The sequence below is a fragment of the Balaenoptera acutorostrata genome, chromosome 14, assembly GCF_949987535.1.
Source record: "Balaenoptera acutorostrata chromosome 14, mBalAcu1.1, whole genome shotgun sequence".
Lineage (NCBI taxonomy): Eukaryota > Metazoa > Chordata > Mammalia > Artiodactyla > Balaenopteridae > Balaenoptera > Balaenoptera acutorostrata.
In genome coordinates, this window is record NC_080077.1 from 21,169,953 (window position 1) to 21,196,673 (window position 26,721).

At 39.8% G+C, this 26,721-nt stretch overlaps 1 protein-coding gene across 8 annotated transcripts in view; it reads right to left on the reverse strand.

Annotated features, from left to right (window-relative positions):
- UTRN (utrophin) overlaps positions 1-26,721 on the reverse strand; it is a 506,643-nt gene that overhangs the window by 427,297 nt on the left and 52,625 nt on the right. For 3 of the 8 annotated variants that reach the window (XM_057528179.1, XM_057528178.1, XM_057528176.1), the window contains exon 1: positions 15,652-15,760. The exons of the other annotated variants lie outside the window; for them this stretch is intronic. In XM_057528179.1, coding sequence (XP_057384162.1) covers positions 15,652-15,745 — 94 coding nt within the window. In that variant the 5' untranslated portion in view covers positions 15,746-15,760. Of the gene's footprint in view, positions 1-15,651; positions 15,761-26,721 lie in introns of those variants that run through there. 8 annotated transcript variants of the gene reach the window in all.

Here is a 26,721-nt window from a genome sequence, read left to right on the forward strand (position 1 = left end):
GGGTAATTCAACTCCAACAAAATTATAATGTTTGGGGTGGGGGGGTGTTTTGTTTTGTTTTGTTTTGTTTTGTTTGCTTTAAGCAGGGGGAAATTCTTACGGGAACTGTTGAGTAAGTAGTTTCTGTCTCTCCCCACCTGCAGTTATTCCTACCACACAAAATCAAATTCCTACCAGCTGACTTAGGGCCTAGAAGCTGTCCTGAAAGGAGATTTAAGACCCAGCTGGAAAGCAAGCAAGTAACAACAGGAGGAACAAGATGTAACCAAGTCCACTCACCTTTCAACCATTTTACATCACACCAGTCCTGGGAAAGCCAGGCTCTCAGTGCATTGCTTTCTAAACGAATCTATCCTTAGAATATAAGTTATAGCTACTAGATCTTGTGGCAATTCACCATACCAATGGACATGTGTACATAAATATATAACTAAGAGCTGGGGCACTTCCATCTCCAATGGGACAAGTAAAGATGGACAGACTAGAAGTCAATCTTTTCCTAACTTCTGACTCAAAAGCCTAGAAAACACATAGAAAAGAAGATAAGCATAAAATATAGTTCTGGAAGATATTGGGTTTCATATCATAATATTTTGTCTCTCTATTTGTCTCTCTGTTTTTAAATTTAAGTAGTAAATTATTATGTGCTACTCTTAAATCATTATGTGTTATTCTTAAATTCTTCTGAAAACATGAAATTAAAAGTGCTAAGTACTAAGAAACTTAATTCAAAAGCATATTTCAAATAGCAAACCAATACAATATCAAACTTAAAAATCAAGCTAATAACAAAGTAGACATACCTATAACTAACTCTTCACCACATTTCTATTCTGGACAAAGGTCCTCAAATACACCTTTATTTCAAAGTGTTACTCACAGAGCAAACTCAGCCTCATAGGTTATCATCTATCCTGAGGATCCAATGATCATTTCACCCAATTGAAATCAACTTTCACATCATGTAAAGAATGACATTTAATGTTTTTTTCCTTTTTTCTCTGCCTTGCTTCAAAAACTCTCCAGGTGTTAATGCAGACCTCTTCTCCATATCTTGGCAAAGTTTACTTTGAACAGGCAGTTTCTCATGACCTTCAAGTCTGTGTTCAACAATGAAATCATTTGGCTCTATATCCTATTCAGTTATTAATCACAAACAACAAAGGAAGAACTTTCACATGAAAAATGTAAAACTTATGTGGGCCAGCATTCACTGTGGGTCACTCTGGGTCACGTTCACAGCTAAGGTCATTGAGGCCCTTGGAATGACCTCCACTTTTTAGAACCTACATTTAACATTGTGCTGGCGAGGAAACATCACAGCTCTGTGACTTTTAGATAAGTGCTCCTGGAGGTTTGTACTCAGAAGAGGGTATACTGACAGACAGCAGCTGGGTGATGGGGAGATGGGAGGGTGTCGGGAGGGGCAGGGATACAGGTGCCTCTGTATGTGCTGATCACCTCCCTTCCTTGGGTGGGCTCTTTCAGTGAGTGCCTCAGGGGGAAATTTCTACCCTGTCTAGGGTGACCACACCAGGACCTCGGCATTTTGACTCCACCCATTTAAAGAAATGTAACTGTTACATTCTAGCCAAATTTTACTTTTTAAAAATCAGCTCCAATGAGTTGATTTTTTTAATTAGCAAGACAAATATTTTACTCATTTTCTTTGTTTCCATTACTATTATTATAACTATTATTAATGTGGCCTTTGTTTTTATTCTTTAAATTTTAGTAAGGCAGTGGCAGCATAATGAAAAAATTGCGGGAATCAACGTGTGTCTCTAATTTAAAAGGCACTTCTTTCCTTATCAGCCATCCCTTTTAGGATCCAGAAATAAACCCATCTGGTCTCCCCCTCAATTCCTGGATGCTTTTAACTCAAACACAGCCTTCTAGACTAAGCCCAAAATTGAAATATTTTATAATATTATAAGTAGTTTATTTTGGAGGTGATCCCAGGAAACACTGGTGGGGAGTGAAGCACTGAGACAGGAAAGAAAAGGTAGCCAGCAAAAGGGTCATTTTCAGTTAAGTTATCACTGAATCTTAATTCAACAGGGAACTTGGGAGAACCAGTGTAAAATGCTCATCTCAAAGGTATCTTACCTGAGATGCAAGACAGCTGGGGATTTATACTATAGCAGTCACTGGCAGTGGGTTGCTGGGGGCTGGCACTTCCTGCCAAGCCTGGGTGTGAGCTTTTCCAGCCAAGCAAAAGAATGCAGGCGCCTGAATTGGCAGTCCCCGTGCACCGAAGTGCTCAAAGCAGGGGTTACGGTTAGGGCACCAACAGCCTTTGCTACAGCTAGGATCGGGATTATTTCCAAAAGGATAAACCAGAGGCAACCACGTTAGATGACACATACCACAGAATACAAGGTTGAGCGCTTTTCCACAAAAATATCCTTCAAAAAAAGAGGATGCCACCTTATATTTAAATCCTGAAAGGTCTCATATTATGGGACACTGTCAATTACTGTGTTTTAATCTGAAACAGCAAAGGACTGTTTGGGTAAAACCCAGTAATCTGAAAGGACCTCAACCATGTTCAACTTGGATGCTATTAAAGGTCAAGCAAAGAGATTTAATACAGACTTGGTTATTGAGGGTATGACTTTTCAACTTCAAGTGGTGGATGGCAAAGCAGCTCAAAAACAAAAGTGTGTGGGAGGTGGATAAGCCAGAATCCTCAGATATGACAATACAAATAAAGAAACATAGGAAATGCTTGTCTTGACTAGTAATTATGGGGAGTGAAAATAAAACAACATGTGGTACTCACAACTGCATACTGGCTGGAGCTCAGAGATACTGACATATTTATATACAACTGATGGCATTAAACTTAACACAGTCCTTCTGGAGAACATTTAGTCATACATGTCAGAAACCGTAAAACTAAACCTCTTGTCCCAGAAATTCTATTTCTAGGAACTTATCAGAAATAAGTAACTGAAATGAAGAATGGCAGCAAACATCAATAATAGTAATAACAAATATTTATATAGCACACACTAGAGCAGTGCCTTCCTGCTCTAAATGTTTTATATCAGGGTTCCCAACTGAGAGTGAATCTGACTTCTAGGAGACACTTGGCGATGTCTGGAGACATTTTTGTATATCAAAACTGGTGGGCAGCGAGGGATGCTGTTAAACATCTACAATGTATAGGACAGCTCCCCCAGCAAAGATTTTTCTGGCCTAAAATGGCAACAGTGTCATGGTTGAGAAACCCTGCTTTACATCCATTCACTTAAATAATCCTTGACAATCCTATGGCATTTTTATTATCTCCATTTTACAGATCAATAAAGATAATTTTTCCATGCACTGTTATACATAATTTTGAAAAACTAGGAATAAACTAAATACCAAAAAACAAGGAGTTAATAAATTATGTAAAGCTACCCAATGGAAGCATGAAAATTACTTATTTGAAATATAATAAAACTAAAATACCAGAACAAAGAATTAGAAGTTTTACATAATTACAATTATTTTAAGATATGAATATAAAGACTAAATGGGAAAATGAAAGTTACTATTCTGTTAAGATGACAGAAATAGTAATGGATATTTTTTCCTTTCTAACATTCTTTCATATTACTGTGATTTTTTAAAAGAAAAAACACTCAACAATGGTGATAAGAAATTTGGAATTTTCCTTAAACAATGAAAGTTCTTATGAAATAAGGAATATCTTATTTTAACAACACAAGAGTTAACAAGCTAAGAAGACAGTTAATATCAAGACATTTCGGAAGAAGGACTTCCATGGAATAGCACCAAATGTTAGTGTTTTAAATTCTGAAGTCATAATATTCCTGTTCAGGGTAAGAATGAACTAGCTAGATTTTATATCTATTTCTCTATCGTTTACTTATTTCATGGTTCACTTTCACCTAAAGATAATGGGCAAAAAGAATCAAATTTCAATTCAGCTAAGTTTGATTCATAATAGCATCTCTATTACATAATGTAATTTAAACTGTTATTTTAAATGTATTAATAGTAATAATATTAGTATTAGTAACATTATTATTGTTGCTATTATTAGCAACATGTATTGAATGCTTCCTATGTGGCTACTGTGTAATCTAATCCCCACAACATCCATATGAGGTAAATGCTTTTATGGACCCTATTTTTCATCAAAGCTCACAGACATTTAAAATTAAGGAATTCGGGGCTTCCCTGGTGGCGCAGTGATTAAGAATCCACCTGCCAATGCAGGGGACACGGGTTCGAGCCCTGGTCCAGGAAGATCCCACATGCCGCGGAGCAACTAAGCCCATGTGCCACAACTACAGAGCCCGCGCTCTACAGAGCCTGTGAGCCACAACTACTGAGCCCGCGTGCCACAACTACTGAAGCCCGCACACCTAGAGCCCGTGCTCCGCAACAAGAGAAGCCACCGCAATGAGAAGCCCGTGCACCACAACGAAGAGTAGCTCCCGTTCACCGCAACTAGAGAAAGCCCGTGCGCAGCAACGAAGACCCAATGCAGTCAAAAATAAATAAATTTTTTAAAATAAATAAATAAATAAAATTAAGGAATTTGCCAAGGGTGTACAGTAGGTACCTGCGTTGAAATTCAGGCAGTCTGACTCCAAAGCCCAACTGCCCCAATCAAAATATAAGTGTGCTGGGGACAAGGTGGGGTGAGGGAAAGACAGCCTGTGCCCTTGCTCCTCTCCCTACAGCAACGAACTGACAGTATCTGACATGTAGGATGTAAAACCTGCCTTTTGAGATATGTTTCCTAATTTTTCTGAGTAGACCTAACAATGAATTAACCAACAGGATCTCATATTTTAAATAATTTTAAATTACTAAAATTAATTTTTATTATTTCAGGTTTAAATACTGTAAATAATTACTTTAATAATCAATCAATATTGACAAATAAATACTTGCCAAAAACAGCTGAGTGAATTCAAAGGAGAAAAAAAATAAGGCTGTCAGAGTTTCCACAGGAAGTCCTACAATCGATGATTGTAACATGAGGGGATTTCGTCCGATCCTCATATCCTATTGGATACCCTGTTCTCATAGATCTGAGGATTAAAAAAATAAGTCTATGTCCTGTCAATAGGAAAAAGGATACCTAAGACTAAGGAATAGGGGACTGTCTGTTTAAACAATTTAAGCATCTGTTTCTAGAATGCTGAAGAGGAATGGGTAGGAAGGTTAAATATAAAACACTATTTGTAGATATCATATTATTGGGCTTACATGTCTCTAGTCTAGTCTCACCTCCCCAGAGCATATATTACGAAATGAAGTCACTAAAAACAAAATGCTGTGATCTTCCGAGATCCCTGAAGCGAAAATTAACTTAACTACTAACAGGGATCAGGACATGAATAACATATCATCATGCAGAAAGGAGGGGAATTTGGCATGAACCAAAGTACAAGCTCCTACCCAGGCTGAGCCACTATCAGCTCAAAGCAGGCTACAGGTTGGTGTGAGGGAGAAGGAGGAACAACTGGTCTCCACATTCCACACCTACAAAAACCTCCAAACTCCACACCTGTGAGCTGTCTCAGTCATGGGCTACAAGGTCAGAAAGGAAGATGGCAGGTAAAGAAAGCGGAAAACCTCCTTTGTGCATGGAGCTTAGATTTCTTCCCACCATATATATGTATGTGTCTGACAAATTGTGAGTAAATCTTATCAAAAATACAGCCTTATTGTTATGTGGAGATTTCAATGTATAAAGAATCCTGGTGTGTCTTTCTTAGCTGTATGTTTTTAAACACCAGCAATAACTGAAATGAAGGAAGATACCAACAAGAACAACAATAGCAAATATTTATACAGCACTTACAAAAGCAGTAATAGGCTGATCGAAATGCTTTCTATCAGGGGTTTTCGACCAAGAGCAATTGTGCCCCTGAGGAGACATTTGACAATGTCAGGAGATATTTTTAGGGGATTTTAGACATTAGTAGGACTAACAAACACATTCACCACCATTATCCCTTCTGATGATTTGGACATCAATCTGATTGGTGGGGTCCCATGCCATACCAGTTATTAAATATTTTTAATAGTATACCTCTGCCTGAATATACTATAGTTAAAACAAATATCATACCTAACAACACCTGAGATGTCAACAAATATTTTTAATAATATGGAGTACTTCAGATATATTAACCGAATGTCAGCCTTTGAAAATAACTTTCCCCTTTTCCAGGTCCCAGAAGGCCAATGGCACCTGAAAAATCTTTTTCTTAATCTAGTTATCACAGGAATTGGCGCACTTGCTTTGTGAATATACTTGCAACTGTGACTGCGTGTAAGAAATCAAATGCAAAACCCTAACTTAAAGAAAAACTTGGTACCAGTTATAAATATTATTTCATCTGTAAATCTACAAACTTTTAACAATAACAAGGAGGTCTTTGGTTAATGTTATTAATAATAACTTGATGAATAATAATGTTATCAGCGTTGGTTCATTAATTGTGACATAGTAAGTGTCACATAGTCATGTAAGACATCAACAACAGAGGGAAGGGGACGCAGTGAGGGGTATATGGGAACTCCCTGTACCATTTTTGCATTTAATTTCTACAAATGTATAACTATCCTAAAATAAAATTTCCTTCACACAAGGTAAAAATACACATAATAAAGTTACAGCATATTTTTCTGTACAGGAAAATAAGAAAAGCTAATTCTGGTTCATCCATGTTACATTTTCAGTCTCACACACTGTTGACTTACAAAACAATAAAGAAAAATGGTCAAGAATCATCCAGGTGGCTTTTGACTGTGCTGCTGGATTCCACATGCACGCCTGCTTTCCATACATTTCTGACTGGAATTCTATCTCATTCACAGAGCAAAAAAAAAGACAACTGAGCAACTAAAATGTGCCAGGAGCTGGGGTAGCTCTGAGGATTCAACAACAAGAATGGGTCCTGTTCTCCAAGGTCACAGACTAGAGCTGGGTTTCTCTAACAGGCAAAATGACCACTTGGGGAGACTGTTAAAATGCAGCAATAGACCACACTTTCAAAAACACTGATCTGTAACATCTGTCATAAATGCTGGGAGGGATGAACACTTCTAGGGACCACTGACTTTGATCCTGGCAGGGAAGCTGTGGGAGGAGAGGAGGAGAGGGCACCCAACCCCTACCTGGAAGGCAGGGAAGAATTCCTAGAAAAGGTTTACTTGACCAACCACTGGAGTGAGTTGGTTTTAATCTAATAGTAGAATGAACTTGAGGACACATCCTGCTTAGAGTGGGGAAGGCTCAGTACCAAGAACATTTACAGCTTCCGCAAGTAACTGAACGCTGGTTACCAAGTACCAACCCCAGCAGCTGGAAACCAGCAGCACAGATGAGTCTAACTCAGGCCACTCCAGGACAGAGAAGGGGGCTTTGTTCATTGGAATTCAGTTACCAACAATATATGCAAAGAGGATTCTAGGCCTGATTGTATGCTGCAGGAAACCATCCGGCCTCCGCTCACTTGCACAGTCATCTCCCTGGAAGAGCTTTTTCATGTGCTAATGGGTTTCTCCATTTTTGCCTACTTCAGTAGCAAAATATCATATCATATTGACTCAGGTTGTTTGGCTTTGAGATTTCTTTGCTCTTTATGTTTTTGTCTCCTCTACATTCAGCCTGCCAAGAGGTGCATCTCATGATTGTCAGTGTGTCCATTTTTAGCTGCACTCAGGCCCCCTACCCTTCAAATTTACCTCAAAACTGAATACCTAAATCTGAATTAAGGAAACAGTCACTAAAATGAGGGCCTAAGGCACTTCACTGATGTCCCCACACTGCACACATGTGCAAACGTCCCTTGTCATCTATGTGCAGCCTGCAGACCACACAGTGGTCCTGGGCTGCTGGTGAACAGAATCATTTAGTTTAAAACCTGATTTAAAACACCCCAGCAACTACAACAGGACCCAGAAAATAGCAGGTCTCCATAAGTATTCTCTGAATCATTTATTTTGGGCTCTTTTTTTTCTTACTTCTCTTTCTTAACCATGTGTGGCTGGGTTGAGGTTGACAGAAAACTGAGCACTACTCCATGTAAGAAACAAAGATGAGAAATTTTAGAAAATTACAGGGAAATCAATGCCTACTTTCTTCCTAATACAAACCCAATATGATAAGAATGGTTCGTCATAAAACACCAGGCAAATACTACCTACTGGATGACTTCCAAATTATGGGAAGTAAATGTCAATTCTTTATTACAGTAATCAAGAGGGAGATTTACCTTCAGCACCATTCATTTTATTTCAATTTTATTACTTAGAGAAATTCTGCAGCATAAGGCCTAGCAACAAATTCAGCAAATACACAGAATGCAATCTCAAGCACTTTTTTTAAATGGTGCTCTGTTCATTTAGCCACAGACAAATTTTCATCATAAAACATAGGATTCTTCTTGTAACAGCAAAAGAAATGGGTAGGAAGGAGGTGGATGGATAAGAAGGATCTAGTGAGAAAATGAGAACTGCTTCCTCAACCCATTTGCAAAATATCCATAATTTCCCAGCTTAAAAATCCATCCCTATGAAATCCACCATGATTTTTTAAATGCATAGGAGCAAAGATAGAATGTAATCATTATTTTAAAGAATGCACATGGTCAGAGATAAAACATAGTAAGAATTTCATTTCATGATTTCTTTTCCCCTCCAAATGTCCCATAAATCACTGGCCCCACAAAAACTCACAAACTATACTTTTCCTTTGCCTGCTGTAACACTAGTTATTCAGAGTTGGACAATAACTATTTGTGAACAACTAACTAAACAGTTCTCAGAGTACTGTCAGATACCAGACTGCATGGGTGAGTCGGAGTTATGTAGGGAGAAAATGAATCTGCTGGGAAAAACTGTCAAATTTCTTCTGTCAAACACAATCCAGGCGCTTCTAACACCATAAAGGGAGATCTTGCCTAAGAGTCGAAGCAGAAGCTAAACACACAGAATCCGGGAGTCGAACAAGAAAACAGGCCAGGTCAAAAGCCTGGAGATTCATTCTGGCAGCAGGTTCCTAGCTGGGGGCGGGCTGGCTGGGCCAGAAGAAAAGGGTCAGTGTTGGTATGACAGGAGGAACTGTTTCCCAGAAGGCCAAGCGCATGGCTATCAGATGAGGCATTCCCATTGACGATACGCAAGTGACCTAGAAGAATCTGTGCAAGATGCCTATCTTACAACTGCTGTGCAGCCCAGCCTCTAACAGTATCTGGATCAATGGCATTAAACTGAAATCTATCGTGTTTCCAGACCGTTATGACGGTTTTCCTCTATTTGGAGAAATCGTCCTCTCTGCAGACTAAATAAAGCTTTTTACATAAGGCACCAAAAGGCAAACAGGTCACACAGCACAGAATCATATGGGAGGCTGTGTGCCCTTTCCCTTTGCTTGCTTTGCTTGCTTGCAAACAATAAAAACCTTTCTGAACAAATGAAAGTGAACTTTGAAACCAGCAAAACATTTCAGGCACCCCGCCACAAAGATATTCTCCAAGCAACTGCAGCCTGTTTGCTGTCCTGCATAGCTCTAAATTTCTTGCCACTTACGGGATGTGTGGTTAAATGAGCCCAGCAGAGAATTACAGCTTTGAGGCTTTGATGTCAAAAATCAGTAACAGATCTCGATCAAAGGGTGAGAAAAAACTGGTAAATTTTCGCTATGATGGTGCACGTGGGGCCTCATTCAAGCCAATGTTTTATCTTCATTTAATAGCTACACTGTATTTTTTTTTTCTGTTATTAACTTAAAAAACTCTACTAACAGGGCTTCCCTGGTGGCGCAGTGGTTGAGAATCTGCCTGCCAATGCAGGGCACACGGGTTCGAGCCCTGGTCTGGGAAGATCCCACATGCCGCGGAGCAACTAGGCCCGTGAGCCACAACTACTGAGCCTGCGCGTCTGGAGCCTGTGCTCCGCAACAAGAGAGGCCACAACAGTGAGAGGCCCGCGCACCGCGATGAAGAGTGGCCCCCGCTCGCCGCCACTAGAGAAAGCCGTCGCACAGAAACGAAGACCCAACGCAGCCATAAATAATTAATTAATTAAATAATTTAAAGAAAAAAAAAAAAAAAAAAAAAAACTCTACTAACAGAAACAGCCAGCATTTATTATAATCCTTCCTGCAATTTGCCAAGCAGTGCGCAAAAGGGATTTTACACCTTTAAAGACTTAGAACAGCCCCATTATCTCCATTTTGCAAGAGAGGAAACTGAGACTCAGGATGCAGAAGAGCTGGGACTCCACTGTGTAAGTCTAAGTCCAGAGCCTTTCTGCTAATGCTAACATGTTCCACAAATTACACAGAAAATGGGTTATTCTAAAAATAATACTGGGGGACTTCCCTGGTGGCGCACTGGTTAAGAATCCGCCTGCCAATGCAGGCAACACAGGCTCGAGCCCTGGTCCGGGAAGATCCCACGGGAGCAACTAAGCCCGTGCACCACATCTACTGAGCCCGCGCTCTAGACCCCGCAAGCCACAACTAGTGAGCCCACGCACCTAGATCCCGTGCTCCTCAACAAGAGAAGCCACTGCAATGAGAAGCCCGTGCAACGCAACGAAGAGTAGCCCCCGCTCGCCGCAACTAGAGAAAGCCCGTGTGCAGAAACGAAGACCCAACGCAGCCATAAATAAATAAATAAATAAATATTTTAAAAACTAATACTGGGAATCACCATCCCTATGAACATAAGTTACCGGGACATGAAAATGTAATAAAATAGTGAGGGCACCTAAGTAATTACCTGTCTTGAGGGCACCTAAATAATTACCAGCCTCAGCACAGTTTGGGATGATGACAGCTTCCACAGCCGAAAGAGAAAGTGAATATATAGAGTCCAAATCGAAAGACTCAACCTTCTGTCCCAGAGATCCACAAATCAGGTTGGAAGTTAACCAACTTAAAACTCAAAATTCAAGTCAGTCATTCAAAATCTGCCATTTTGCATGAATTCCCTTCAGAATCAGTAGTGGTTTAAAAGTCAGAGATCCAAACAACAGGGGGGGAAAAGAAAAAAGGGCAATGTATGAAAAGGCAATCCATTGAAGAATTTGTCCAAAAGCCGAAAAACATATGCAGAGAAGTTCAATTTCACACACACACACACACATAGAAAAATGCAAGTTCAGACAATTATTTACTACTTTTCAACTCTCTGCCCTTTGTGGATAGCAGTTTAACAGTAAAAGCATATTGGCCCCAGAAGTTACCCAAATGAACTAAAATATATGTACACAGGTCATTATTTTTAATATTTTTTAAATGGCATGCACTATGACAGGATGGTTTCATCTTTAGTTTAAAAAGAAAAACTGTGCTTGTGGGACTTTAGATGTAAAGCTGTACATTTATATATTCATAGAAGAAAGTGTGGCAGGACAAACAAAACTAGTAACAATGATCACAGAGGGGGAGAGGAACTGACAATTTGCCACTTTGTATAATTTTAATGTTGCATTAAAATTTTTAAGAAGGAGGCTGATTATTTAAATATATTACTAAAAATGAGATTTAGCATCAAAATGTAATGCAATAAAATGCTTCATTAACTTGAGAACAACCCCACAGAGAGGGCCCCACTAATTCCCACCTAGCTCACAATCCAAGTTTCAATACTTTGCGGTTTAGACAGAAAGTTTTTGACCTGGGTTCCTTTAGCCCTGGACTAAAATTTCACTTTGTCACAGTGGTAGGACTGGGCTATGACTCATCTTCCTCTGCCAAACAATTAAAGTTCTAGTTCAGCGGGAAAAAGCTACTTGAGCTGCCAGTTCAGTGAACTGTTCAAATCAAGGTCAAAATATTGGGGCAGGGGCAAGGGAGTCACTGAGTCCAGATCCTATCTAATTCTCACACCAGTCCTTTCGGTGGCCCTCCAACCAAACCCTGACTTTGCAAATGATTAGAATAGGAAGCACCTGGTGCCCGCTAACTAGGGTCAAAGAACCCAAGCGAAACATGAAACCAGGATCCGTGTCACAATCATACCTTTCAAGTAATGCCAAGGAAAAACACAACTAAAAAGATGACAGAGTACACAGCTTCAGCTTAAATGTATTTTAAGTACCACACAAACATAATATTTGATTACCCATTCCTACACTGCAGGTAGCAGGCAAAGCTCTTTCTCAACTGACTATATTGTTATAATTTTTACAGAACTTATTATTCCTTTTATTTACCTGGAACTCTTACTATTGCTTGCAAGGTGCTTTAAAATATGTTACATCATTAATCCTGACCACAATCCCCTCAGGGCTACGACTGGTTGGGAGACCAGTCTCAGAAGTTCAGTGTCTTACACAGTCGATAGTAGGCAGAACTGGGACCCAGGTCGCCCCCCCAAATAATTCTTCAGTACCATGTTAATCACACTTCTCATTTCCCTCGCCCAAAATTCTTCTGTTTCAAACACGTCACTCTGTCTACCCTTCGCCCAACTGAACAATTTTTTTTTTCTCTCAAGCCTCTGCAAATTACATTCCACCTGGTCTGCCTAAGCACCAACTCATTTTCTTTATAAACATTAAGATCAGCTAAAAATTCACAAGCCCTGAGAAATTCCCCCAGACAAACCTCCCTGCACTCTGGTCACTCTAAATGACGTGTTCCTTTATTCTCATGCAGTCAACAGGCGGGTGAGGCAGCCGCTAATATCTGGCAAAGATAATCACACCCCTTCCTTTCAAACTAACTTTGGCACCAAGAACCTTCGGAGCAACCTCTCTGTAGTGTCCCCAGCTGACCTCACCTCCACATTCACACACACAGGCACCTCAGCCCCTGATGAAATTCTTATTCCCAAGTTCGCCACCTGCCTTGCTTCATGAAGACGCCACCGACCAGGAGCCCTGTCTCTTCAGAGAGGTCTGCTCAGTGTGCCCTGAGCCAGCCTACTCCCCTGCGATCTCTTCCAAGAGCTTCTTCCTGATGACAGTTCATCTTCAGACGGGCCACCGTCTCCTATAACGCACGCCCCTTCGTCAGCACAAACCGGAAACGAGGAGGTCCAGCCCTCATCCAGCCTCCTGCTGCCCAGAGGAAACTGTCCATCCAACCACTCCGCAAGCAGAGGCTGAGACTCTGCTGCCAACAGGCATGGCTTCGGTGCTGAGGTACAGCACTGACAAAGCTTCCTTCGTGCCCCTCTTCTGGAGCTTTCAGTCTGGTAGGGAACCAATAACTCTCCCCTGTGCACCTCCATCTTGAATCCATGTCAGAACCACTTGGATAGTTTAACAGCTACAAGGTCAAGGCCTCGGTTTATTTATGTCAGGCTTCTCTGAGTGTGGGGCTCCAGCACACTGGTGATTCTAACGTGGAACCAAGGTGGAGAATATTTGAACCCGTTTATCTAAAAGGGAAACGGCTGCCACAGAGTCCTGTCAGCCCGACAAGAAAGCAGGAAAGATGGCAAGAAAAGCAAGGCCTCCCAGATGTGGCTTCCTGAGCAGGGCAATTTCTAGACCTAAATCATCTGTGCATTAGTAGATGCCTGCAATTCCAAATAATTTTTTATTTCAAACTTGCAAGCCTTTTTTTTTTTCAACTTTGTTCTCCTTCAATTGTAACATTTGGTCATTTGTACACAGATATAAAGTAAATATTGTAAAATATAAAGATTCTATATCAAAGATAGATAGATACAGATACTCAGATTTCAGCTTACTCAGTTTTCCCTTGTTATATCTCAATGGATAGCTGAGAGGCAAACGTGCTAAATTAGAGTTCCACATTTTAGAAGACAACAAAGGGCAAAAGGATGGTCAATTTCAAAAAATAACACTGAAAGGCTAATTTTCAACAAACATGTATTTTAATTTATTCCATTTTATTACTTGTTTTATTATTCCTGTTAGGTTCTGCAACAGTCATTTGAAACATCAACCCCTGTATGGTCAAGAGTTTAATGCAAAACACTTATGGTTTCACTCTTTCCAGCTTACTTGAGGTCTGTAAATAAAGGATTCAGCCCAAAGTTTAATCTATTATGGAGACTGCTTTGAAGACCAAAAAAGGCCACTGTTGTAATGGAATATGCCATCCATAAACATGTACTCTTTTTTATATCTTTATAACAAGATCACTAAAGAGATCTACCCTGCAGATACAAGAAAATAGTAAATTAATAACAGCCAATAAGAAGAGCGTCTAGGCCCTTGTAGAATCTGAAATCATGTAATACTGATTTTCTATTTTTATTAAAATAGAATGCCCTGAAATATTTATTTTTTTAAAAAATGCTTTCTATTTTCTTAAAGCCTTTGGACTGATCACAGGGCAGGAAAGAATGCTATCTGAATGAACCAGAATTCATATTTAAAGCTGCAGTCTACTCATTTAAAAGTTTGCTTAATATTTAAAGGTTTGTTTGTATTTTTTTCTTCTAATTATCTTCTGATTTCAACCACTATAGTTACCTGAGACCCTCTGTAGCAAGACAGTAACACGCAGACTAGCAGACGAAGAAGACTATTCATGCCGGGGAAAGAGAGAGGATTAAGTGAGAGTCAAGAGATAACCTTTGAAAGGCCACAGGCTGCAATGCTGCTCCTGTACGTGGGGTTTTAATTCAGTTCCTGGAAGGTATTTTAATTCTCTGTTGAGACCACATGGATCTTTAAATAAGAGAGAAAAGTAATAGCCAAAAAAGAGAATTATAGCGCGCTGATTTCCCATTACACTTGGCCACGAAACCAAATTTGCTAAGAAAATATGGGCTGCTCCAAGCATTTTAGTTGAAATGGGCTCCAGAGAGAGGATGCCTACCAGCATTTACCACATCATTCATATGGAGTTAGGAAGGAAAACATTAAGAGGGAAAGAGTAATTCCAAAGGAAAGAAACCCATTTTTAAAAAATTCTAACCAGCCTAAAAGTTGTCCCATAGTAACAATACTCAAGCATGATACGTAAGGTCAAATATTACACATCACTTGAGTTTTTTTTTTTTTTCCTTCAGAAAACTTACATGGCCAGTACACAAATATATAGATTAAACAAGATATGGCCATCTGAACCCATTAGAAAAACTAGGTTGCCCTGGAAGTAAACTCCAGTGACAATGACCAATCCAACGTGAAGTTCTGTGCCTGCATTTCTTGTGAACGAGACTGCCTTAAAGCAAAACTCCTCCATTTACAGCCCCCTCAAAAGTACAAATGTCTGATCCTCCCCTTAATCAGCTCTGAACTATTTTTAAAAGTAAAATACATTTTTAGTCAGCACAGTAAGTCAAGCACAATAAGCTATCATCATGCAACAGCATAAAGGAATCTTTCTCTACAGGACAGTAAACAGTCAATACATAATAAGCTAGTTCGAAAATACATGAAGTACATTTGTCTCAACAAAGGTATGGCTCCTTGAGTGCTTTTTCCTAAGAAGCCAAGAACTGGAAAACAATCGCATGCTGAAGTGAAGGATGAAGCCCACAGCGCTGGTCTCGACTATTCAGAATCTACAGGCGTCAGGAAGAACAGGCCGGGCTGTTCCCATCACCGGCTGGCCGTTACTTAACACACAGGGTTCAGTAAGTGACTGAGACAGCCCTGTCTTCGCTGATGTCCTCTTTTCAAAACCTCACGGGCGGGAGGGCAGGGAGTCATGCAAGTTGACAAACTTACCTGGTAAATGTTTGCCGGCCTGGCGAGCTACTTGCCGTGGCAAATCAAATCTGTACTTTTTCCAACGAAATGCAGTGGCCGCCGGGCCACTCATCACCTACATTTGCTTAAGTGAGGAGGAAAAAGATGCAGAGGAAGTGGATTTTAACAAAAGCAGCCTGCGAACTGCACACTGGGATGTCCTGTTTTGGGGTGGCTTTTATTTTTCCCATGAGAGGATCTGACTAAACCTAACTGAATCTCCTCTAAATAGCAGACAGGAAGTCACACTTCGCAGTTAGTGAAAATTCCTTATGTCATTTTTTGTTGTTGTTTTTTTAATTGTCACAGCTAAGAGCCTTTGAACGTTTCTGATCTACTACAAAGAGATTATAACTTTGCTTCCTGTTTTTGACAGTGTCAGCTGGTAAAGGACACCTCCACCCACCTCCTTACCCACTATGAATATAAACAGAGGCATTTGCCCTGAGTATACAACTGGGCTGAAGAGTTTCGTTACATATTAACTATACTTCAAAGAATAAATCAGACTTGTTATTTCACTTTAATATGCATATACACCTTGGGGAAAATGAAACTCAAAACGATTTCTTCTTCATTCCTTAGAGAATGCTATTATGGAAAAAATTAACTCAACAACACAGAATAATAAGATGAGAGGTAACAGTTTTGATTCATATTTTCCAGCCTATTCTATCTTGTGTATTTGCCTTGCTCTTTTGCTATCATTTATGCAGATGTCATCCACACACATACAACAAGCAAGGAAAATCATTACCCACATTGCCTCATCTGCTTTCTTATTCCTGTTTAACTCTTTTTTCTCTCCTGCTTTGAAATAGAAACTTTCTACTTATAAGCAAAGATTTTCATAACATATGTACCCTTGTCAGGATACACACAGATTTAAATCAGAAGGCATCTCTCTTCCTGCTACTGGCTGAGATACAGAAAAGAGAAGCAGTCAGTACTCACCCCCACTCTCCTCCTCCTTATCTCAGTATTTTTCTAGACTAGAAGCCATATGACTGGTAAAATACTCTCTCTAAGCCTCAATCTCCAAATCTGTAAAATGGGAGTAGGGACCTCACCTGTCTCTGGGATTGTTGTGAAGACAGAGACAATGAAAAGCACAGTGATACAGATTATATCACACAGTCAAAGCCCAATTCCTTTTTTTTTTTTTTTTGGTAACAGCTTTGTTGAGATATAATTCACATAGTATGCAATTAACACATTTAAGGTGTATAATTCAGTGGTTATTAGTATATTTTCAGAGTTGTGTTTCCATCACCACAATCAATTTTAGGACATTTTCATCACCCCAAAAAGCACTCACTCTTCATTTTCTCTCCCTACCCACCAGCCTTAGTCCACCATGAAAATTTAATTATAGTCTCTATAGATTTGCCTGTCCTGAGCACATCACATAACTGAAATCGTAGAATATGTGGTCTTTTATGACTTGACTTCTTTCACTTAGCATAATGTTTTCAAAGTTTCATTCATGTTGTAGTATGTCAGCATGTCATTTCTTTTTAGGCTGAATAATCTTCCATTGAATGAATATGCTACATTTTATTTATTCACTTATCAGTTGATGGATATTTGGGTTGTTTCTACCTTTTGGCTAATATGAATAATGCCACTGTGAGCATTCATGTACAAGTTTTTATGTTGACCTATGTTTTTATTTCTCTGGAGTATATATACCCAGGAGTAGCATTGCTGGATCATATAATAACTGTGGTTAACCTTTGGAAGAACTGCCAAAGTGGCTGCACCATCTTACATTCCCACTAGCAATTCATGAAGGTTCCAATTCTCTCCATCCTCACCAACTCATATTGTTATCTGTTTTTTTGATTATAGCCACCCTAGTAGGTATGAAGTGACATCTCACTGTGGTTTGATACACATTTCCCTGAAGGTTATCAAAAGCCAATTTGCATCAGTATCCCCAAAATGTCTCCGTTTATATAGGCAGGGCTAAATACTCAAAATACACAACAACCAGTAAGACATGGGTACCACTTAATCAGAATGAATACTGGCTACAGTGCTGAAGCAAGATCTTGAAGGTGTCTAGCTTTACCAGTGGCAATTTTCCAATAGGTATGAAAGAATTTCAACGTTTTAATCTGGTATCATATACCCGCTAAATACTGCTGGCCTTCAGATTATATCTCTAGCAAGAGGCTGCTAAAGCAGTTGGCTTTTCTTCCCCTACCCAAGGGCTGCTTATGAAAACTTACAAGACAATTAAATTCTCAATGAAAATATGACACTTTAATCATTTATAAATCAGTGGTTTCCACCTGTCTTTCTGTGTTTGTCTTCTTCCTAAATAGAAACAGTCTCAATTAAAGCAGCCCTTTATAAGTGAATAACCATAATTATTTACAGGAAGAAATTTTAGACCAGATTTAATTTAAGATTGAGGATATCACAAAATTTTCAGGAAGCCAAGAGGGACAAGTCAGGATCTAGACACTAGCAACATTTTCCCCTTTTCTCTAAAAAATGTGATATTGGGAGAAGGATAGTAACTATTCTAATTGAAAGGGATTATCTAATTCAAAGGGATTATCCAATAAAATTCAAAGAGATTATCTAACTTGAAATTCAAAAAATCTAATCCAATCTAACTCATATTAACATATTTTCTAATTCAAAGGGATTATCTAATCTAACTTAATCTAATTTAGAGGGATTATCATTTTTTCAGACCCCCTGGTGTTTGAACAAATTCATGTACAATGATGTTAATTATCTCTTTCCTAAAACATTCTATTTTAGGATTTTAATTTTTTAATCCCTTAAAAAAATTAAACAGAATAAAATCTACATAAAGCATAGGAAAGAAAATACAAAAAGGCTACACACTTTAAAAAATAACTTTTTCAATCGGCAAACAATAAATGCTAGAGAGGGTGTGGAGAAAAGGGAACCCTCTTGCATGCACTGTTGGTGGGAATGTAAATTGATACAGCCACTATGGAGAACAGTATGGAGGGTCCTCAAACAACTAAAAACAGAACTACCATACAACCCAGCAATCCCACTACTGAGCATATACCCTGAGAAAACCATAATTCAAAAAGAGTCATGTACCACAATGTTCATTGTAGCTCCATTTACAATAGCCAGGACATGGAAGCAACCTAAGTGTCCATCAACAGATGAATGGATAAAGAAGATGTGGCACATATATACAATGGAATATTACTCAGCCATAAAAAGAAACGAAACTGAGTTATTTGTAGTGAGATGGATGGACCTAGAGTGTGTCGTACAGAGTGAAGTAAGTCAGAAAGAGAAAAACAAATACCGTATGCTAACACATACATATGGAATCTAAAAAAAAAAAATGGTTCTGAACAACCTAGGAGCAGGACAGGAATAAAGATTCAGACATAGAGAATGGACTTGAGGACACGAGGAGGGGGAAGGGTAAGCTGGGACGAAGTGAGAGAGTGGCATGGACATATATACACTACCAAATGTAAAATCGATAGCTAGTGGGAAGCAGCCACATAGCACAGGGAGATCGGCTCGGTGCTTTGTGACCACCTAGAGGGGTGGGATAGGGAGGGTGGAAGGGAGACGCAAGACGGTGGGGATATAGGGATATATGTATATGCATAGCTGATTCACTTTGTTATACAGCAGAAACTAACACACCAGTGTAAAGCAATTATACTCCAATAAAGACGTTACAAAAGAAAAATAACTTTTTCCCTTATTTTTCAATATAAGGCCTGAGGCCTTACAAGATGTATTAATAATATGATTCATTCATCTTCTAAGAAATTTTCCATGTCCCAAGGCTGCACTGTATAATCCATTGTTTTCGTTATTTCTTGGCATACAGCTGACTATGAAACTGACCGCTGAACCTTCCTATGTCAAATAGAACTTTCCACTGTGGGAAATTTCTAAAACATTCATATTAAGCTAAGTGGAAATGTCATCATAGTTCAGGAGCAAATATGGTCTGTATCAGCCAGTACAATTTCTAAACTAGATTCTACACAGGAAAGGCAAAACATTGAACAAAAACAAGTACCAAGCCTACAATGGAGTTTCTGCAAACACTGGACTTGAAGAAAATCAGAAGCAACAATCAGTTTATCAAAGTTATCTGAAAGTTCTTCCAAAAAGATCTAAAAGAAGCGCACTTTTAAGAACTACTCTAACGTCTATCCACTGACCCCTTCTTCTGCTAGATTACACGGTGGCCTCATTCCTAGTTCTTGTGAAATCAATAGACCATTTAAGTTGCAAGTGTCTGTCTAGGGTATGCACTTTCTTATTCAATCTGGTGTTGACAGCAGTAATCAAATTTTGTACATACCACTAGCTCTATTATAGCTCAACAGCAACTGGCTGCCAGCCTAGGTTTACTCTCATCCAAAAGGAAAAGAAAGGAGTGGACTGCAGAATTACAGAACAAATCAGCTGAAACTACAGGAGATGGTGTGGAAGTGAGAGAGTGAAGCAGAGGCATTCAAGACTAATCCTCCTTCCACTGGGGAGACATACACCGGTCACATCAGCACAGCCAAGCCCAGGTCAGCCAACCTTAACCATTAAAGGCAGACATTTTCTTCATTCCCTCTATTATCTGCAAACCCTCTGGGCTTTGAACATCTTATTACAACTGTCCGTCCTAACTACTGAACCTACACCTAAACCTTCAGAGCAGCAGACAAAAGCCAGAGATAAACCACACCCTCCAACACCAGAGAAACCAAACATGAGGGAATACAAGTTACAACACTTCCCATGAACTGTCCAGACACAACTGGCTTCATTTGTAACTCTTCTGTATGCACATAAGCTAGGATCAAGCCTTTTTCTCGGATCAAAATGTTTTCAATTAATCTTCTGTAAAAACAAAGTCAGCCTTAAAAAAATTGGGAATGAACATTCGGGTGCATGTGTCTTTTTGAATTACGGTTTTCTCTGGGTATATGCCCAGTAGTGGGATTGCTGGGTCATATGGTAATTCTATTTTTAGTTTTTTAAGGAACCTCCATATTGTTCTCCATAGTGGCTGTATCAATTTACATTCCCACCAACAGTGCAAGAGGGTTCCCTTTTCTCCACACCCTCTCCAGCATTTGTTGTTTGTAGATTTTCTGATGATGCCCATTCTAACAGGAGTGAGGTGATACCTCATTGTAGTTTTGATTTGCATTTCTCTAATAATTAGTGATGTTGAGCATCTTTTCATGTGCTTCGTGGCCGTCTGTATGTCTTCTTTGGAGAAATGTCTATTTAGGTCTTCTGCCCATTTTTGGATTGGGGTGTTTGTTTCTTTGATATTGAGCTGAATGAGCTGTTTATATATTTTGGAGATTAATCCTTTGTCCGTTGATTCATTTGCAAATATTTTCTCCCATTCTGAGGGTTGTCTTTTCGTCTTGTTTATGGTTTCCTTTGCTGTGCAAAAGCTTTGAAGTTTCATTAGGTCTCATTTGTTTATTTTTGTTTTTATTTCCATTACTCTAGGAGGTGGATCAAAAAAGATCTTGCTGTGATTTATGTCAAAGAGTGTTCTTCCTATGTTTTCCTCTAAGAGTTTTATAGTGTCCAGTCTTATATTTAGGTCTCTAATCCATTTTGAGTTTATTTTTGTGTATGGTGTTAGGGAGTATTCTAATTTCATTCTTTTACATGTAGCTGTCCAGTTTTCCCAGCACCACTTATTGAAGAGACTGTCTTTTCTCCATTGTATATCTTTGCCTCCTTTGTCATAGATTAGTTGACCATAGGTACGTGGGTTAATCTCTGGGCTTTCTATCTTATTCCATTGATCTACGTTTCTGTTTTTGTGCCAGTACCATATTGTCTTGATTACTGTAGCTTTGTAGTATAGTCTGAAGTCAGGGAGTCTGATTCCTCCAGCTCCATTTTTTTGCCTCAAGACTGCTTTGGCTATTCGGGGTCTTTTGTGTCTCCATACAAATTTTAAGATGATTTGTTCTAGCTCCGTAAAAAATGCCATTGGTAATTTGATAGGGATTGCATTGAATCTGTAGATTGCTTTGGGTAGTATACTCATTTTCACAATGTTGATTCTTCCAATCCAAGAACATGGTATATCTCTCCATCTGTTGGTATCATCTTTAATTTCTTTCATCAGTGTCTTATAGTTTTCTGCATACAGGTCTTTTGTCTCCCTAGGTAGGTTTATTCCTAGGTATTTTATTCTTTTTGTTGCAATGGTAAATGGGAGTGTTTCCATAATTTCTCTTTCAGATTTTTCATCATTAGTGTATAGGAATGCAAGAGATTTCTGTGCATTAATTTTGTAACCTGCAACTTTACCATATTCATTAATTAGCTCTAGCAGTTTTCTGGTGGCAGTTTTAGGATTCTCTATGTATAGTATCATGTCATCCGCAAACAGTGACAGTTTTACTTCTTCTTTTCCAATTTGTATTCCTTTAATTTCTTTTTCTTCTCTGATTGCCGTGGCTAGGACTTCCAGAACTATGTTGAATAATAGTGGTGAGAGTGGACATCCTTGTCTTGTTCCTGATCTTAGAGGAAATGCTTTCAGTTTTTCACCATTGAGAATGATGTTTGCTGTGGGTTTGTCATATATGGCCTTTATTATGTTGAGGTAGGTTCCCTCTATGCCCACTTTCTGGAGAGTTTTTATCAGAAATGGGTGTTGAATTTTGTCAAATGTCACGGGAAGAAGGTTTAAAGTGCAGATTCAAAAGAATCCCAGCACAAGAAAGGCGAAGGAAACCTGCCCCGTGCCCGGCACATTGGGGGCATGCAAAAGCAGTTTCCCACGTGGGGAACGAAATCACAGTAGGGGAGGAAGAGGGAGTGGGGAGATGACATTTGAGGACATACTTATGGACGAATTCACAGTCCAGTCTGAACTGAGTCTTATGTGCATCAGCTGTGATTTGCCAAAGACTTCCTGGAGCAAGCAGATCTGTGATAATGCCTGTTAGCGACCAACCCTCGCAAGATCTTCTCCTTTACCTCTGGTAACCGCCACGTGGGATGCGGTGGAATGTGTCTGTGGAATGTGTTTGCAGACCGGAAAGGGCTGAGAGAGGAGGGCAGATGTGGGAAGAGGCAGTAGGAACCAAGAGTAGCCAGAGCACCGTCCTCAGAGAAGGGGAAATCGTGTGGAGTCAAGAGTCTGAGGATCTTAGCTCCCAGGCAAATGCAGGATGTGATGAGATAAGCAGGGCAAGGCATGGCGAGCTGCAGCCACGTTTTCGGAGGATAATTTGGCAGCACCCGGGGGTGGGGGTGGGAAAGCTAAGAGGGTAGTGGTTGCACCCAAGAAAGGAGGTGCATGAAGAATCAAGGGCCTTGGTCTTGGATTTGTTGGGGGAATTCCCAGGAATTCCTGGGAGGAGCATCCTGGGAGAAAACTGATGCAGAAGGGAAAGTCCAGTCATTCCTTAGGGGTCTGGAGCAGGGATGCACACAACATTTTGGCTCCTGGAAGACAATGGGCATTGGGAAGGGGAATGAGTAGGATTTGTGGGATGATGAGGAATTGAGTGAGGACATAAGAGTTCCATCTAAAATAGGGAGCAGCCCACAAATGAATGGTAAGAAGGGTGTAGGAAGGGAGTGAGGGGTTACAGGCTGAGAATGCTTTTAGGCACAACCTCTGGGTCATATTCATTTCAGTGGCCACCTTGCTGTCCTATTGTAGGATGTTATTTTATGTTTTCAACTCTTATAGAACATTTGGAAATAACACTTGGAAATTGGGAATTTTCCTCCCAACAGTGAAGTAACTCCCAGGTCGCCATAGTCTTTGTATAACATTGGATACGTTTCTAGAGGAGCCTAAAGTCTACAGGAAGAGTGGTGACGAGGGGGAGCTCTGTCTTAAGTGAACGTGAGACGTGGAGGGAGGGCAGGAGTGGAGGGACTGGCTGGGTGTGCATCTGCTTATTTTGCAAAAAGAAACACGGAAAGGAGAAACCGTAAAGTGACACCTCAGATCTTTTCTTAATTAAGGTAAAATATGCATAAAATAGACCTTTTAAGCCATTTTTAAGTGTACAGTTCACTAGCATTAAGTATCTTCACACTGTTGCGCCACTGTTGCTACCATCCATCTCCAGAACTGTTTTCATCCCCCAGACTGAAACTCCGCCCCCAATTAAACAACAACTCCCCATTCCCCCTTCCAGCCCTGACAGTCACCATTCTACTTTCCATCTCTATGAATTTGACTACTATAGGTATCTCAAATAAATGGAATTATATTAAAAAAAAAAAAAAAAAATTGGGAAGGGGGGAGAGACCTGACTTTGAAAGTCTACTCAACTTGCATTTTTAGAGTTCAAAATCTCTAAGAAAACCGTATTCCTGCTAACAGATATTCTCTTCTTAAAGGGAGCATGGAAGATACCATTTCTTGGTTTGACAAGCAACTTTCTCCTCATTTTTTAAAACTTGAAATAATTTTAGATTTACCCAAAAAGTTGTAAAACTAGTACACAGTTTTCATATTCCCTTCACCCAGCTTCTCCAAATGTTATCATCTTACATAACCAGAGTACCATTATCGAAACCAAAAAATTAGCACTGATGCAGTACAATGAACTACTCTAGAGATCTTTATTCAAATTTCTCCAATTGTTCCCTTTTTCTGGTTCATGATTCAATCCCAGATCCTGCACACAAGCAACACTTCAAAAATGTATCCTTTCATTCACTATCTAATGAATGTTTCTGATCCCCCCAAAAGACCTGTTTTCTTTAATGTTGATGAGGTAGTTTCATCATTAACCACTGAGTCTTCCAGGCTAGAAATGTTTATTTCCTCCACAATGCTCTTCATACCTAATCTGTGAGTCTTATCTTGTAAACACAGGTCAAATAGAGTTTGGCAATCCCTTGTCCAAAACCCTTAGACCAGATGTGTTGCCAAATCAGAACTTTTCCGGTTTGAGAAAAGTTACACTGCACATAGGCTATACATTACATTAAAACAAAAACAGCAGGATCCAGGGCAATTTCCCCTAATCAAACACACTAATACTTCTGCAGTAAATATGTGTATTTTATGAGGTGAGTGGGATAAGTAAAGATTGTAAAAGCATGCCAACACTTCAGGTCCAATTTTGCCACCAAATGAGCTCGGGTCAAGCTCGGGTTTTACTATCAAATGAATTACAAAGAAAATATCTTTCAGTTTTTTTTTTTTTTTTTTAATCTTTCAGTTTTTAGAGCTCTTTTTAGCTATTACAACTGCAAATGAGGGAGTGTAGACCTGTACCTATGAAATCCGTGGCCTCATGCATCTCCCACCCACCTTCACACCACATCCTCTTTCACCTCCAATGTTGCCTCTGCCTCCAGGCTCTCTTTACTCCAATTCACCCTCCCACGGAGCCTCCAGATTGGTCTTTCTAAAGCACTTGCAACTCTCTAGTGTCAAAATCCTTAAAGATTTCCCATGCAAGGAAGGAGGTTGGAGTCTAATCTTCTTCATGAAGTTCACAAGGCTCTCCACCACCTGAGCCAACTCCTCTGACTGTAACAGTGCTACACCCAAGAAGAATACAAAAATGAAAAAGGCATAGTCTCCATCCTCAAGAAGCTGCCATTTAGTTCAATCTCTTGAATATTTTCACCTAAGTAAAAATATAGAATATAGCTTCTCCAATGATCAAAGAACGTATTGGGATTTTTTTTTTAACTCATTCTTTTCTAGCTAAGAAATTCTACCTTAGTTCTTGATCACGTTAAAGATTACTAACAAAATCCAACATGTTGACATGAAAAAAGATTTTTCACATGATTCTAACAACACATGTCTAAAAATACTTGCTATGCTACTGTTGCAATTACAAAGAGCGAAAGCCAGGAAAACTTTTCTAAAAACAAGCAAACCCAAAAAAGTAACATCAAAGATGGTATTTAATGGGCTGAATGATTTCTCATGAGATATTGTTTTTCCAAAGCACAAAGATATAAATAAAATCTGAAACCATGCCTTTGTTTCCATATTAGTATACTAATGGAATTGAATGACATTATAACCAACAAAATTATGTTAGACAGAGCTACACAAAAATCCCCACCATCAAAGAGTTTAGAATTTATCCCAACCACACAAAGGCTGATCTCCAGTGCAGACATTAAGGAACATGCCAATGAAAGAGGAAAGAAATCATATTTTCAGTATTTTACTTTTGTTTTCTAAGGTGCAAAGACACTTACTTGGAATGATGAATTAAAAGAAAAGTTCCTAGACATTGTATTTCAAGATAAAATTATAACCTTTCTTACAATTATCTCAGGAAAAGTGCACAAAAGCAGTGAGAGTAAGAGGTAAAGAACACCACCACCAAATCCCCTAATGAGGTGGGTAGAGAGAGGTAGTAGGTATACCCGTGCTCTTCCTACACCAAGAGAGGGGAGGAGGGTTCCCTCCCAGGGTGGCCCTCCTCTCACAACAGAGTGTGTGAGTGTGTGTGTGCACGCGTGCGTGTGCACACATGGCAGGTTTCTCACTGGCAGTGTTGCTTCCAAACAGAAGTGACAACTGGGGCTTCCCTGGTGGCGCAGTGGTTGAGAATCTGCTGGCCAATGCAGGGGACACGGGTTCGAGCCCTGGTCTGGGAAGATCCCACATGCCGCGGAGCAACTGGGCCCGTGAGCCACAGCTACTGAGCCTGCGCGTCTGGAGCCTGTGCTCCGCAACAAGAGAGGCCGCGACAGTGAGAGGCCCGCGCACCGCGATGAAGAGTGGCCCCCGCTTGCCACAACTAGAGAAAGCCCTCGCACAGAAACGAAGACCCAACAGAGCCAAAAATAAATTTTTTTTTAAAAGTGAAGCTCTTTAAAAAAAAAAAAAGAAGTGACAACTGCCTGGAACGGACAGAGGTGAGGTATCCGGTGGCGGACAGCAATCGTGGTAGAACAGGCCAACACTGCACGGATGCTGAGTGATGCCACTGCTCTGTAAAAGCCAGGATCCAATCTGCCAGGGCCCTGGAACCCTGCAGTGCCTACTGCTTAAGACAGGGGTCCCTGGGACAGCCACTCAGGTAGCAAACACCT